This window comes from Echiichthys vipera (genome assembly GCF_963691815.1).
Source record: "Echiichthys vipera genome assembly, chromosome: 21".
NCBI classification, from domain to species: Eukaryota; Metazoa; Chordata; class Actinopteri; order Perciformes; family Trachinidae; genus Echiichthys; species Echiichthys vipera.
In genome coordinates, this window is record NC_139846.1 from 22,973,981 (window position 1) to 22,991,149 (window position 17,169).

Genomic DNA, 17,169 nt, shown 5'->3' on the forward strand with positions numbered 1-17,169 from the left:
TATTTTTAGTGAACATATACAGTATATTGTAAGTGCTTCAGTTACATTAACTGCGTGAGGCTTGAGTCGGTTTGGTGTTTTCCTTTTTCATCGTCTTAGTTTAGCAAATGACCATGCTAACATTTGCTAATTTACATTGAACAAAAGTACAGCTGAGTCATTCACTTTGCAGGTGTTTGGTCACATTGACACTTGCCTTTTACTACTTTCTGTCATTTATTGACTTAACCAGTGATTAATAATAAAAGAATAAACTAAATGAAAGCACTTCTTAGTTTCAGCCCTATTAAAATTCCCTCTAACACTTTCATTGTCTTGTTGATTCCACTCCCAGCAGGGTAGCTCTGAGAAGAATAGCTTTATTGCCCTATACTGTAACCTCCGGGGATCAACCCGACCTGAGCGATCTTCTCTGTCAGCATGGCTGTGTTTGCATGTGCAGGTCTATATGGGGCAGCCTGCCCTACTTAAACTCAGAGAGTTGTGGACTGGGATGAGGAGGGACGAAAAAAGAGGGAGATGAATCCTTTGTGTTGGCAGATTTGCTCTTCAGTTGAGGGATCGTACCGTACCATACCTTTCTGAGTGTTCACTGCAAACAACCACTTAAATGCACGAATATCCCGGCCCCCAGAGAGCCTCGCCCAAACAGCTGCTCCCTTACATTGCCCTCGAAGAGGGTGAAAAGGGGGAGTGAAGGAAGACTCAAAAGGATTTAAGAGAGAAAACTAGATGGAGACTTGAGGAGCGGTGTACATAATGCATAAATAGACCGAGGCACTAGATGTGCATTACCCCACACACAGTGAAGACACACATCATCTGAGGACCTTGGACACCTGTCATCCTGCAGCATGATTTATCCATAATTGATCTACTGAATTAAGGTGTTACATCATAGGAACAGCATACCTTTGGTCCAAAGTTCAGGTTGATGCCATTCTTCACAAGACTAGTACAGAGAGGCCAAGTCACCAATCAAAAATGGTGGTGCTTTGGGGGTATGACGCATGCACAGTTAAATCTTGTCTGCAGTTGCCATGATGCTAAATAGGAGGTGCATATCATAGAAAGAAAACAGCGCTGCTCCAGTTCCACTGTGCATGTGTCATACCCCCAAAGCACCGCCATCTTTGATTGGCACCTCTCTCCATAGCCTTGATTCTTCAGTGTGCAAACGGTCAACAGTAAGAAAATAAAGATTGACGTTCAACTCCACCAAGTGACTCGTCAAGTATTTGTTAGTCTTGTGTAGGATAGTCAGACCTATCTCCACAGGGCTGGAGTATGGTCTGGCTATCCTGGTGTATCATTGTGGTATAGGGGGTAAAAAAACGCTCTGGGTTGTTTATATTTCTTTAAACCAATCACAATAATCTTGGGCGGAGCCAAGCCGGCAACGCAGCAGCGGATTTCATTCAATATAGATAGCGGAGATCGCAGAAGGGGCTTGACGGCCCATGTACCGGATTACAGGTGTTACGGTGTTGGTGTTAACACCGCCTTGCGACTCAGCTCTAGTTTTACACAGCTCGTCTATTTTTCTCCCTCTATGCAGCCCTCCAACAGGTAAAAACGACATAGATCTGAGTTTAAAAATAAATACCCGTTTAAACATTATTAAGATACATCCCTTATTGGACCAGAGGGCAATGTGAGGCTGCATAAAGCTCAGTGGCACACGGTGAAGCTGGCAGCAGACACACACATTCCCTTTGTAGTGTGGCTGTTAGACTTTCATTTGCAGATGCAGCCTAACTCACGTCATTTCTTCTTTTTGAAGCTCCTTGAGCTGGAGGGAAAAAAAAAACCCTAATTCCTCCTGATGTCTTCTGTGTAGACAGAAAGCCCTTCATCTCTGAGCTTTTCTCACACGTGAAAGTGTTTGGGACTGATTGTGTATGTCTTTGCGGATCCACATGTACTGCAAGTGTGTATGTGTTTAGAAATTAAGGCCTAAGACTTGCCTTTGAGCTTTAAATGTTAAATGCTCTGGATGGGACACATCAACATGGGCAACTAGTGATTCTTATACGCTCTCCTGCACTTTGAAGCGCACACTTGTTCACTTCGTCTGTTGATTTGACAGGTACTGACTGCAAAATCCCTGCTGGAGGGAGCTAAATAGCCCCCCATGCTGGGCTCAGTAGTATGAATTGTGATCCATGACAGTGAGGAGTGCCAGAAAGCATGACAGCTGGAAATGCAAGTAAGAGCGAACAAAATACAAAATACGGAGGATAGTCAGAAAATCCTTTTGCAGCAGCTCAACTCCTTAATCCTGCCAATAAAAACTGACATGCAGAAGGTCAAGAGAAAGTTGTGGGGGATTAAAGGAGCCGCAGAGGAATTGCCTGTGTTATTTTCCTCTTTCTAGTCAGACAAACAGGGTTGTTTTCAGGCTAGGACAAAGAGGTGTCGAAGATACGATGACATAAAAGGCTTGAATTCAAAGAAAGGAATGGAGGGAGAAGAGGGGCCTCTGAGGCAGCTGTGTGTATGTGTTTGTTATAGGTACCTGCAGGTTCTATCAAACCTGAACACAGAACACATACACTACATAGACGCTGTCACATCCGATGCACCTTTCCTTTCTACCGCCTGTCAATGCACATCACCCTCACAGTGAATGTGTACTATCTCTGCATTAGCCTCTTGACTCAGCCTTGTCTCCTCCTCCTTTTAAACGGCACTTTAATATAAAGGACACGTCTGTAATTATGGCTGAAACGGTGCATAGAGTCTATTGGGGTCTATAGAGTAATATTGATCTGGTTCTAGTCCATATCCATCCACCTCCCTACCACTGAAGGAGGTCTCTTTATATCACTGAAGATGGATGCTCTGAGATTGCCACATTACAAGGGTAAACCCTTCAGACTGTGGCAAGGCTAGTACCATATGTTTGTCACCAGACGACATCCCCCAACTCAAAGACACTGTTTGAGTCCTTTGGCTCTTCTAGTCCCCTCTCCTGATCTGTTTTACCCTTGTCTCTTCTTACCTCGCCATGCCATTCCTTCCTCTTCCGCTCACCTTCTCCTTTCGCTCTTATTCTTCACTCGTTGTTATTAAATACATATTTAGTATTTATAGAGCACACGATAGTCTTGAAAGGAGCGATACGCGGTAATGACTGAGAAAGAGAAAGCGAAAGACAGAGAGAGGAAGAGAGAGAATACACTCAACAGGGACATACAGTAGATCAAACTTGGAATTATATTCCAAAGCCTCTTACAAATATTGTAGAGGGCAGTTGCAGGTAAAGGTGGTCAGAAAGGAATCTAGTGGCTGATTCTACCTGGTTCAAAGTACTGTATATGATTAATGTTGTGTAATGGCTGAATCAACAGGACACGGGATGTTTGTCCTCAACAGAGAGAAGCACCCTGTCCTCTCGGTGAACCATCATCGTGCGCCTGTGGTCCTGCAGCAGCCTTGACCCAGCTAGCTCATAGTGTCTGTCTATCTTAGCTTGCGGAGCTGAGACTGGGGCAGAGGAGCAGGGAAAGGCTTGGTTGAGGACAGCTACAGGGTTCATCCCAGATTATACAGTTCTGGTAAAGCAAACCAAATGGTGCCATGCATTGAAATATGTCCAGGTTTGGTATTAAGCATACAAAGCAGTAAGGGTGTCACAATGTTAATTCAAAATCAAGAAATCATTCGAAATGAGCTTTCAATTTTGATCATTGAAAGCGAAAGTTGGATCTGTGGTTCTTCTATGGATGGATGGACCTTAAATTGAAAGTCAAATAGAATCGTGGATTTGGAGAATCGTGACACCCCTAGTTGGCCATAAGTTGTTATGATAACCAAATTAACTGAATTAATTTGGAAATTTGCATTGTGTGAGTGATAAAGAGCCTCTTTTCCACTTGTTCCCTCAGCTTACTATACAGCATAGTCATTTATAATGTTAAGGAACACCCTGGCTTCTTATTGATCCATTTTAGGCTGTGGCCTTATTCCCAGGGTGCACCCACTTGATGAAGAGCCAATATTCTCCGTAGGAGGAGGTTCAAGGAGAAGTCTGCCCTCCTGGCACAACTGCATAGACCCCTTAAAACAGCCATGTTTAATGAGGTGTAGTCCACACTGGAGGTTAGCCTGGTTTGTCACTGAACTACTAGCATGTCTCGTTTTTTTGCTCCTGGTCTTGCAGGGGCCCTGACCCAGCCAGTGCGGTTCATCTGTCCTATCTAGGAGAGCACATAGTGGGGGAGAGGGGCATGCTGAGACTGGGTCAGCTGGAGGACAGAGACAGGCCCCCAGCCATCAGCCATATGAGAGAACATAAGAATGGAGTAAGCCAGGCAACACGAGGTTAGGCTTTTGCTGAGCCAGAGCTTGCTAATGAAAATCATACTATCGAGAGTTCAGTTGTGGATCAGCTTGGGCCATGGTGATTTTAAGATGACCTGGTGTGATTATACCTTAATGGAGTTTTACTAAACTTTACAGACACACTGTAAACTCTAAAATCATCACACAGCACACAGAATCAAAGGAGGAAGAGCCCAAATTTAGGTTTCGCTAAACCAGAAACAACAGAAGATTAACAAAGGGATGGACTGAGGAAGGGATTCAATTACTAGCACTAATTTGAATCCTTAAATTAAAGTCAGTTTAGTATTTGTCAGCATGCTTTCTGTTCTTCTTCTCTGTGGTGGCTTGTTTTTTTGTGTCCTGACCTGACAGGCCCATCCATTGTCTTGGCCCAGGCCTGGCACAGCATCACTCTAGCCGGCTGAACAGTGGAAGATCACAGTTGCTCCTTTGATTCTGTGTCAGTGTCCACCTGACTGAACTCTGAACAACGCCAGTAAGGCAGGGTCAATTTGTCAATACGCCACACTCAGTTCCTCACAGAAATGAATGGGGAGCAAAATCCAGTGTGACCACAGCCACAGTGTATTCTAGGATGGGTTAGATGTTAAATACAAATGCAAAAAAATCTGAGACTAACAGCTCATCTTAAAAATGACACTGGTGGTAGCATTGTTAGCTTAACGGTATTCTGTACTGTATAACATGCAGTGGTCTTAGCTTCCCACTTCCATTATTCCTTTATCAGATAGCTGTGTGTGTGTTGTCATTGCTGTGTGGACATTTTATTGCCGGTTCTCGGTCAGGTAAATGTTACCTGTCAAATTTTACAGAATGATATGCAACCTGCAATAATAAGAACATAATTAGTAAACTTGACAACAACCTAAAAACAATGTTATCTGTCTCTCAACTTATTCAATCTCCTCCTCATCACCCACAGTCATCTCTGCTGTGTGCACAACCGGCCTGAAGTCTGCGCATTCTCACAACACACTCTTTATTTTTTTTTAAATATAAATCAACGTAGAATAAAATACATTCATTATTATTGATTATTTTGCGTTTGTTGCTTTTATGATTAAATTAGAGTAGATTTGATAGATTTGAAGAGAAATGGCAAGGTTGGTAGACAAGGTAAAACTTATTGATTTTCAGTCTGTTAATCAAGATAAATTGTCCCCATTGCTTCTATCAGTGTCTAATGCATGGGTGTCAAACTGATCCAGTAAAGGGCCGTGTACCTGACGCCACACGGCCCTTTACTGGATCAGTTTGACACCCATGGTCTAATGAATCCCTGGAAAGGGTTCTCTACCGCAAACATTAAGCCAAGCATCCATAACTTTCTCCTCCTATAGACCTGTATAGACCCTTTATCCCCTCTGCTGTTTGCATTAGCGATAGAACCCTTGTCGACTGCTTTGAGGAACTTCCCCCGTTTAAGGGCTTGAACAGGTGTGATAAAGAATTTAAATAATCATTATTTGCCGAGGACCTATATCTATACTGTATGTATCAAACCCAATTGAAAGCATCCCTTTCATCCTATCAAGTCTGAACTGATTCAGGATCAAGGGTCAATGATCTCCAGGATTTATGGTCGGCTTTTTTTTGATGGATGAATGTGCCACGTCTAAAACTAGGATGGCTTAGGAGCAAGAACCGGGCCTTTAATTCACAGAGGAAGGGTGGAAAGGGGCTCGCAAAATGACCCATACAAGCTCTCTGTGTGCCTGACTGGGACTCATGCAGTTTAAAGCCCTGCACAGGGTTCACTTTTCCAACACCCGGTTTTCTGGAGTGGATAATAAGTGTGATGTGTGTATTGAGGTGTGCATTGATTTGGTTGGGTGTCTCAGTGTCATGATATTTCCAAACCACCTCTCTGTGTTGGTAAAAGAACATGAAGATGGTTCAATTCCAAAACTTGTCAATTTCTGGTGTGATATGTATAGCGAGTGTAATATAGCCTGAGTCATATGCCAGGTGCCCAGAATGCCATCATAACAACGTTTGAATGGCAGTGTTTCCCCACTACCTGCTGCACCACCTCCTCAGCTGATCCTGAATCTGCTGCCCGTCCTCAGAACACCCCTCGTATTGCCCCAGTGCCACTTCCACAACTCGTCCAGGCATGAGTATGATTATGGAAGACTCATGTGTGTCCATTCCAGGCTATGTTTATCTATTTTACTCTGTTAGGTCAGCCGAGTGTCTTTCTGCCTTCATGTAGTGTCTGGGTGTCTGTCTTTCTCTGAAGCAGAGAAAGCAGCTACAGCAGAATGTGTGTGCGTACGTGTGTGTGCATGCGTGTGAGTGTGCATGAGCGTGTGTGCGTGCATGCATGTGTCCGCGTACGTGCATGAATGCGTGTCAGTTAAGGTTCATCTGTCAAACTGATAGCTGCTCCAGTCTGCCTCGCCATACTTCGTCCTCATACTGAGGTCAACCCCCCCAGCAGCAGCAGTACTTACATAATTTAGAAAATGTGTTCACACTGAAGAGACTATCAGATATTTAACTGTTATTTGTTGAAGTCACACTTTTGTGGTACTGCCTACTAGAGGCCAAGGTCAATCCTTGTTTTCTACTTATATAAGTCGTTTCATCAGGTCAGCAAGCAACGTGCTTTAATTGACCTGAGAAAAAACAACATGTAAAAGTTACAGATTGCAGCTGTATAGCACACATCTGTACACTAATTGTGAAGATTTCTAACTTCTTCCAAACCCAATGTAGCACAAACTTTGGACGTGATGGTATCTTAAGTTCTGAGAACATTGTTTTGTACATTGAAAAACACGATTGTACTGCATAATAATAATAATCTGTACATTACAGGTCCAACGTTAAATTGCCAAACTTTCTGCCAAAGTTCAGTGCAGTGTTGCCACAGAAGCCAAGTAGTGACGGTCCTTTCTGGTCTGTAAGGAGAAGGTTGTAAAAGGTCAAGTAGACATGACGAGTGATGGCACTCAGTGTGTTTACATGCAGTTTAAAAACCAGTACCTTTGAGGTTATTCTGCAGAATATTCTGCACAGTATTTGTCATTGTTTTGGATTGTTGCAATAATAATAAACATGCACTTTTGTCCAGTCCCATGATAAGAGTATTAAAAACTTTAAAAATACCCCATTTAGAACAGATAAAATATGATCAATTTGTGATTAATGGTGAGGTAACTATAGACAGCATGCCATTATTCGTGATTAATATTTTTTATTAATTTTACAGCCCTAATATTCTATATTAACATGCATGCACACAAGTAGTGCGATGTAAAAACAAAGCAGCAATCTTCAAATTATATTCCCTAAAATATCAATGAAAATACATCTGATTTTCTGAGAAATTTGAGTTAGTGTGGTCTTATTATACATTTAGACAGCATGGTTGTACTTCATCTCAATGTGATTCCATCACAATACAATTGAAATATGTTCAATTATCATATTGAATAATCACGCAGGCCTACTCCACCCCAGTACAAAAACATCCTCTGGCCACAGCTTTAGACAAGACTGTACCAGAGCAGCCCAGTAAGCAGTAGAAATGCTGATGGGGAGAGATATTAGATGTTTTCATACCAGTGCCCCAGACTGCCCTTCCAAGGCTGCGTAGTCTGACTTCAGCACCTTGGACAGCAGCGCAGCACATCAGGGGAAAGATGCAACGTTCCATGCAACGTTTTGTGCTTCAGTGATTTAACTAAGAGCAGAAGAACTCGCTTCGGCCACCTTAGCCTCGTGTGAAGTCTTCTGTGACCTTGCGCGTCTCTTGTTATTTCCCCAAATTTGTGTTTCCCAGGCAGAGAGAGACACAAAGACAGGCAGACGGACACAAATGTGAGACCATGAGGACGAGTGCTGCAGCACTAGGTGTTTTTGAATCAATCAGTGACCCTGCCGACGGAGGCAATGCACGTCCCACCATGGCCCCTGCGCGCGTCTGATATATGGAAGCATTTGTGACTTTGGGTGGCATCCTGTCCGTTCGCCTCACTGTCACCCTCTGTGAATGCTGCTGGGAGAGGGTTGCCATTGGTGCCTCCCTCTTTCTCTCTTCTGCTCCTCCCTCTCTCCCTCCCTTTTGCTGTTCATTTTTTCCCTTTCAACCCTCCCATATTCCCCTCTTCCATCCCCGTCTTTTCCCCTTACTCGTTCTGTGAATCCTCTTTCCTGCTTTTCCCGCCTTCTTTGCTTTCTTTCCATTCAACCCTTTATCTTCCTCTCTGACCCTTCGCCTGCCTTTTCCTCTCTCACTCTGTTTTTCTCATCTCTCCTTCCATTTTTGCCTTCCATTCCCCGAACACCCACATTAAATCTGCCATTCAAGGTTCTGGCCTCTGCGGTCCAGACAGGACCCCGGGTTGTAGACTAGAGTGACTACTGGAGTGGAGGAAGAGGTAGCGGGCTGTGGGCAGTCGAGGAGTGCGGGGGGAGGCGCTAGCTGGCGGGGCCTGAGACCTGAACCAGACAGACAGAGAAACGTCACACCAAACCCAGACTCCCCGACTGTGATCGCATTCTTGTTTGTGTGTCTGTGTGTGGGTTTCTCCGTGTGGCGATTGTGTGTGTGTGTGGTACTGGGGGTTCACAGTGTTAGTAGCTCAGAGCCAGCTGAGGCTGCAGTGGAGACAGACAGAGACAGAGGCAGCACATAGAAAACATCCTTACATGTTGAGTTGTATGGGACTGGGATATCTGCTTTTGGGAAGACATTCGGCAGGTGAGATAGAGTTCACTATACCGTATAAGTGGTGTGTATGTTCTGTAGATGCAGTTGTGCACGTCATTTTTCAGTGTGTGTGGATTTTAGTTCAGCCGAGTTTGATTTCAATAACTCATGTCACCAAATTACAGTTAGAGTAGCACATCATCAGAGAGGAGGGGGAAGTGATGTTCAATGATCCATGTTGTCATCGCAGGTTGTAAGCTGACCTCTGGGGGACAGACACCAGTGTTGCGCCCAGAGCCACAGGGAGAGGTGCGGCCACTCTCACTCGACCAGCAGCAGGCCTTGGCTACAGACTTCTTATCAGGTATGAAGGTCAAGTACATTAATTCAAAGCGAACCTGCCAAATGAAAATGAATCAATTAAAAATGTTTGAAAACCTATTGCATTATAGGGCAGCATTCGGTTCATGGTGTCACTCACAGTGTTTTGGAAATGGGGTAAGAGACATGCAGCAAAGGGCTGCAGGTCAGAGTCAAACCCGCGTCCGCTGCCTCGAGGACCTTCAACCTCTTCACGTGGGGCGACTGCTCTAACCACTGCGCCACCGGCCGCCCCCATTTAACGTTTTGAATATAAACAAGAAGGGAGATGTCTAATATTTGTAGTCAGAGTAGCTGGTAAATGATGCATCTTGAAGACAGCTGCACTTTATCCAGTATCAGTATCCAATGATTGCAAATGGTTTTATTTCATGGTGTTAACTTACTGTGGACTGTTGCACTGTTCTAATATATTCAGTTAGACAAATATCAACCTGTATGGAAAAGATAACGTTTATTGTGAAGGGACCGGATGTGGGGTTAAAAGACGGTTGTTGTAGTTGGGAACGGGCCAAGATGGCGAATAAAGTTGGTGATGAGCCGCAGTAAAAGTTTGTATTATTTTCGTTTAACACATAGAACTTTAACATTACTTTCTAAAATAATTACCAGCAGGTTGTCAACATGTGTGGGCTTAGGTGTGGAATATAGTGCCTTTTACAATGCTAACTAACAGAAGCTAGTGAATCACTTTAAGAACAGCCAATCATGTTGCAGGAGCAGAAGGGAAAGAGGCAAAGAGCTTAACAATATGGTTTTTAAGTGAGAATCTGTTCATATTTCAAACTATGATTTTGATTTTTAGCCACAATTTTGTAAACATGAAAAGGGAGAGTTGCACAAGCTTTGAGACTGTTTGAAAGAAGTTAAGAGGAAGTACTAAACTACCCACAATCCTAAGCGTAACAGCAACACCACTGATTGGTGGAGCTTGCTGTTACCATGGAAATATTGACACACCGGTGAACGGCTAGTGAGCTGCTACCACTGAACCCAATCAAATGTTTTATGGTCACATCTTGTGGTTTGTTGTCTTGGTTCCAGGTTTAAAACTTAGAAACAACAATGGAGTAAATTCACTGTATGTTGCTTGTCTTTTAAAATGCACTTTGAGTTTCTTCAATAAAGTTGATTACGATGATGATGACGACGACGACGATGATGATGATGGCGAATGGGGAAAATCTCTTCTGGAGCTTGAGCCGTTCAAAGCAAACAGCCAGCGAACAGACTAAAAAGGACTTGTTGAGGACTTGGAAACACAAAGTCGAGCTGGAACTTGAATTCGGACTTAATTCTTACGTCATAGACAAGACTGGAGACTTTCAATGTGGCAAAACGATGACTTCATCCCAGCTTTGGGATACTGTTAGTCTCAAGAGTCTCAAGTTAAGACATAATAAATAGTTTTCTTTTCATTTTATCACAGAAAAACATCAACTTTATTGGCCAAGTATGTTCACAATATACAGGCAGAGCAGAGAAACAAATAGTTATTATATAAAAACAATATTGTACCTAAAATATGAAAAAGTTTGATTTGATTTAAACGCCTTTTCTCCTTTTGTTTCCTTCCTCCTTGTTGTCTACCTCCGTCACACCCACTCTCAATTGTTAACGCCTTCATGCCCTTTACCTACTACTCCATCTTATCCTCTCTCCCTCAAAGATTCCTCCTCCCTACCTTTTCTCTTTCCTTCCCTGGTAATTTATGACTTTCTCTCTTTCCTTCCCCAGCCTCCATGGCAGGTTATTCAGATCCTCTGGGCTCTCAGAGCAGCCCTGCCCAAATGATGGATACTGGCCGGATGGAAGCTTTTTCAGGTACACTGCCACACAGCAACACTGCTTTACTAATGATGCTAGCACTGCTACAATGATAGCAGTGGCATTAATAACGCTAACGTCATTTAATTCTTAAGTGGACATGTGCTTCATAAACCTGAGCTGAAATGCCATTAGAATTTTTTAGATGGCATTATTTATCATATTCACACACTTCCCCAACTCCCTCAAAAGTATATGTTTGAAGCCATTATTTAGGCATCAGCAGGACAATGTGAGGGTGAGAAGTTCAGCCATCCGTGAGGAACTCGGAGTAGAGCCGCTGCTCCTTTGCGTTGAAAGGAGCCAGTTGAGGTGGTTCGGGCATCTAGTAAGGATGAACTCTGGGCGCCTCCCTAGGGAGGTGTTCCAGGCACGTCCAGCTGGGCGGAGGCATCGGGGAAGACCCAGGACCAGGTGGAGAGATTATACCTCCACACTGGCCTGGGAATGCCTCAGGATCCCCCAGTTAGAGCTGGTTAATGTGGCCCGGGAAAGGGAAGTTTGGGGTCCCCTGCTAAAGCTGCTGCCCCCGAGACCCGACCCCGGATAAGAGGATGAGATGAGATGAGATGAGGACAATTTGAAAAAGAAAATGTTAGAAGAATAAAACTGACCACTTACGTATCTTTACAGTAGCATCAGTGCTAAGAGCATCCCCAACACTGACCCTGTGTGTGTGTTTCTCAGGTTTCTCCCAGCCTGGTGGGATGGCGGTCAATGTGCAGGTGGGGGCTGCACCCGTCTCAGCAGAGAGGATCCCAAGTATAGCAGAACCCAACCATCCCACACCTCCAGCGGGTTCAGAAGCCCCCAAAGAACACACTCCCATGCTGCCTGAACCCCAGCCTCCCCGCAGCCCCTTGGATATGTCAGCAGGTAACAAATGTACTCATGTACCAAAGTGTTAATTACTGGACCTATGTTATAGCTGAAAAATACAAAAAGTTGTTGTTACAGACTACTGTTCTGTAGCACTGTTTGCACTTCACAGTTCTTGAATCATGAGTATTTACATCATTTTGTTCACCCCCTGCATTCTCACAGCAGGACTGACTCCAAATGATACATAACAGTATAGTGTATCACATGTATGGCTGTGCCCTGTGCTGCACTGTCTGATTTGTTCCACGGAGGGGTGCAGTATACAGCGCAGCTGACTGTCTTTGCTTTCCTATAGCCTCCTCCTCACACACACCCCAGCGCCAATGTGATTTAGTCATCCGGCTCAAGGTCAATACACATATGATGCTAACATGTATAGGGTCTGCCATCATGCCATGGCTTCTAGTCATATACTGTCTGTGTTTTTCGTGTGTGTGTGTGTGTGTGTGTGTTTATCTCTGTGTGTATTAATCCTTCAAAGAGACGCTGTCTGTGTCCCCCCCCCCCCCATAGAGATGCTCTCCACTTCAGTGCACATTTGATCCTATAGTGCATGGAGCTGCAGTTGTCACCATCCTGCAGCTTGTGTCAGCTAGTAGTGCCATGCTAAGATCTCATGTGGGCAGTGGAACGATGCACCAAGCATCGCAGCAGCTGAGCCCCCATGGTGCACTGCTACACAGCAGGTGGCGGAACCCCCTGTGTCTCTTTACTAAAAGAGATCAGGGGTAGAAATATCAAATACAAAATCATTAGTGTTTGACCTCTAAAAGTACAGAGAAACCGAGGGTTTATGGGTGTATGAAATAGATGGTGTCAAATAACCAGCTGGTACTCAAGAGGAACCATAGAATAAAATAAACAGACACACCTTGACGCTTATTTTCAGCTATGTCTTTTTAAAGGACAGCCCCCAGGAAAACATTGTATTGGTATGCTGTTGATTCTCAAATGAAAGCCGACATTCAAATAATGACCGAGTCTCAATTAATAGTTGCTGGACAGAATAAAGTAAAGGCAGGTATCTAACAATAAAGGCTTGACAACAAAAAAACACATTTAGGGGGAGTGAGAGTCCCTGAACCAAATGGCTTGCAGGGAATATTCACATTAAGGTACATGTCCATCCATACCACAAATGTCATGTTCGCCAATTTCTTGCTCTGATTTTATTATTTTCACAGAAAATATTATGCAGCTTTGTTAAGCTACTGTCAGTGCAGATTTTTCAGGGATTTGACTTGTTTGATATTGAGCCACTGGAAGACTTTTAATTAGGAACAGATCTAACAGTTTTCTCCTGATGCTGACCTCAACTCAGTCTGCTAATCTGTCAGCACAGGTTACCATCCTGCAGTCTGACTTACTGCTTGCAGACTGTGGGTATAAGCCTGCCATTGGCTAGGTATTTCATGCTTCTGCTACATTCTTCGCCCCTTCAGCTATATGAACGGTTGTAAAGATGTACAAAGACTACTGTATGTTCATATGTATCTTTCGTGGGTGTTAAGCCATTTGAATGCCAGGGCTCGCCTCCCCACGTGCAGCTGTCCCACCAAACTAAGTTCCTTCCTGACACTATTTTGCAATGACGCCGTCGCTGCTTCCTGGGCATAACCCCATAAGCCAGAGAGTTTTTCCCCTAAAGCAGAATGATACCAGGTGGTCTCCCCAAACGAATGTAAATGATGACGCTAACAAAGAAACGGTAATTATCAAATCAAATCAATCTTTATTTATATGGCACTTTTCATAATTTTCTACTGTAAGACAAAGTGTCTTATAGAAAATAACAGCAAAACAAAACATGAACAACAAAGAAACACCATGAAAACCCAAACCTCCCACCCCCAACAATATACACACAGAGATACACAAAGACATACACACTCACGCAGACACACATAGCCATACACACACCCACACACGTAGACTAGCGGTTGCTGAGGAGACATGGCTAGGCACCGAGATCTGAGGTGAGGTAGAATTTACCTTTTGGATCGCGCACACCGAGAGGCATCATGGTTCATGGCTGCAGGGGGGCGCTGCTTTTAAGTATAATATTAGCTTTAATATTACCCATTGAATGGTTTTCACCCTTTGCTCAGCGTCACACTGTATTTGGAAGAGCTATTATTGGCATTGTTTCAATTCATTGAACTGTTGACATTAAGGAAAACTGTTATTTAGACTATTTATTTCTTAATTTAGAGCTATTCAGTTTTGGTTTCTATTTTATTCATTAACTACAAACTTGATTCAAACTTTTCCCCAGTTAGATAGTGTATGATCAAAGTGTCATATGAGAATAAAACTGTAATTTTGTAATGTACAACTGTGCTGCCTTTGAAACTATAGAGGAACTACAGTATATTATGCACATACAGTGAGATGGCTGTTTGTCCCAGCCCTAATGAGGTTGCACGACTCAGTCATTCTTATCCATTTGGCCAATGTCTTTCTCCGACTCTCTGCCAATTACTGCACATAAAGTATAGTAAGCGGAGGTCTGTCAGGGGTTTGTTGATATGAAATGTGGCCCTCTGTAACTGCTCTGTATGGGGCCTGACAGCTGCTCCACTTTAGCTCTTCTGTATGTGTGAGTCTAACTGAAAACTAGAAACAAACTGGGCCAAAGAAGCAGAACAACCCTCAATGGGCAATTTCCCTTTAACTCTTGTCTACCTGAGCTTCATTATACAATGTCCCAAAGCCAGGCTGTTTGAGTAACAGCATGGTTGCCTGTAATTGACCTCCTTTCTGTGCGACCATTAAGCGGTCTTCTTGTTCTTGTGTCTTTCTCCGTGTCCATTTACAGCTACTTTTGAACACTGTATATATACTCACATCTGCACACACTCATACACCTCTCTCACTCTCTGTTTTGATTTCGAACAGAGCTCTTTTGCGGCCCAATAGTTTCAGTGTGAACATGCAGTGTGTTAGAGCCCGGGGCTGCAGTGAGTCAGCCACCCGAAAGTACCATTTCCATTTACACGATATTTGTGTGTGTGTGTGTGTGTGTGTGTGTGTGTGTGTGTGTGTGTGTGTGTGTGTGTATTCTCATTCTTCCAAGCACAGACATTCACTGGGAACTGATGCGGAAGACTTAAGACTTAACTTGTTTGTCTTTAAGATCAACAAACAAACACATTTGCTTGTTTGACTTAAGGGTGACCTTGGCCTTATGGAACAACATACATCACTTCTGGACTCGATTGAAATTCCTCCAGCTGCTTCTATGCTGTGTCCATTTCTTCATATTCTCAGCTTTCCCACCATATTAGCGAACAAAAGTAGCTTTAATAGCTACTGTAATTTAAAACTCTTAAAAAAAAAGCTTTTGCAGTAAATATGTGCACACTTTCAGTGTTAGGATTGTTATATTGTTTTACCTATTTGCCTGATACATTCTGAAGTTTCTCAGTTATTTTCTGTAAGTAAGACTAAGGCAACCAGTTGATATGCACACATCCATCTCCCCCCAACTTTAAACTCTCCCCTCTTCACCCACAACAAGGTGCTTTAGGCGACCGCTGGCCAGACGAGGCTGGCTGCCTACCAACAGACCTCCCTTTCAGCCCCAGTGTCTCCACGGTGATCAGTCGCCATGCTGGCCATCTCGCAGTGAACCCTGACGACCCACCTGACAGTTGGCCTACCCGAGAGAGTACTGCCTATGCTGGAGGGGATGAAAGGGAGGGAGATGGTTCAGACCGAAAACAGAAGAAGAAGAAGAAAAGACGACAGAAAGATGAGGGATCTTATGAACACCTTGAGAGCAGGGGTCATCCTGAAGTGCAAGCACAGGGAGAAAACACGCCCTCAACAGAGGAGTTCTACAACAGGATTGGCCCAAGGCGGGATAGAGGAGATGGTGGCTGGGAGGAGCAGCTTGGGAAGAGTGGAGGCCGTGGGAAGAAGGGAAAGAGCAGGAAGAAGCTTCCAGAGGAGTGGGGAGTGACGGCAGAACCATTTGTCCCTTCGGCCGCAGCAACCTCTCAAATCTCAGAAGAGGGGATGATGGATCTAGGGAATTCTGTTACGGCAAACTTGGAAGCCTCGTTCGCAGATATGGACACCAGCCAGAGCCCCTGGAAAAAGGAGGTCTATCCAGAAGAAGGCCTCGTCCCGACCCCCCTATCTCAGGACCTATTCGCACCAACAGCTTCTTCCATCAACCCACTGGTCCTGAACAGCGAGCTGAAAGCCACAGCAGCTCCATTTACTATGCCCTCCACCACCAACAGTGCACCACTTGGCTCCTTCCCGATGGCTCCTCACCATGGTGATCTATTTGACCTCCTGATGGATACTGAAAATGCAAGCTTAGGCAACAGCAGCCAGGCCTTTTCCCCTGGTGGTGACATGGTTGACAGCGGGATGTTTGACAACACCAGTTCCCTCCAAGAGTCTTATGTGCAAGGCATACCAGAGGAAGACACATCTGCTTTCAGCCCAGCCTCCCAGCCAAGCCCAGGTCTTTCCCAAAAAGGCGAGGTATTAGCTTCTGCCCCACCTCTCTCACCTTCAGATGCTTCGTGGCTCCTAAATGACTCCAACATAAGCAGCAACAGCGAGTTATTTGACTTCAGTGACATGAGTACTACAGGTCATCCTTTACCCTTAGGGCTTTCTTTTGACACTCCTAGCCCAGCCCCTCTCCGTTCCCCTAAAACCACAGCACAGGAATTCCAACCCAAAGAACACAAAGATGCCAAAATGGCCCAGAAGCAATCCAAGAAGTCTCGTTCTTCATCTTCCTCTTCCTCTGTAAAGAGTCCCACCTCCCCAGAAACAAAGAATTTCCCTCCACAAGCATCCCCAGCCATCAGCCCCTCTTCCCCTTCGTCGGCCACCCCAGGATCTGGTCTTAACCCTACAGCTAAGCCCTTCTTTCCCTGCTTCGCTGATCCCATGGAAGAACCAGCTGTGGTCCCTCCAGTTACCTCCATCATCGAAGGTTGGTTGCAGTCAGCCCTGGAGAAGTTGAATAGAAGTTAATTATAGAGTAACTAGAAAGTAAAGACGAATGTATTATTGTCATGCATGGCGTTTTTTAATCCACC

The 17,169-nt window shown here is 44.3% G+C and overlaps 1 protein-coding gene across 4 annotated transcripts in view; it reads left to right on the forward strand.

Annotated features, from left to right (window-relative positions):
- The window catches only part of LOC310963615 (uncharacterized protein), a 108,213-nt gene that overhangs the window by 42,695 nt on the left and 48,349 nt on the right, over window positions 1–17,169 (forward strand). For 3 of the 4 annotated variants that reach the window (XM_083936495.1, XM_083936497.1, XM_083936496.1), the window contains exons 4-7: window positions 9,261–9,374; window positions 11,129–11,215; window positions 11,906–12,094; window positions 15,621–17,063. In XM_083936495.1, the coding sequence (XP_083792621.1) occupies window positions 9,261–9,374; window positions 11,129–11,215; window positions 11,906–12,094; window positions 15,621–17,063 (1,833 nt within the window). The remainder of the gene's footprint in view (window positions 1–9,260; window positions 9,375–11,128; window positions 11,216–11,905; window positions 12,095–15,620; window positions 17,064–17,169) is intronic. The other variant, XM_083936498.1, reaches the window with a different exon arrangement.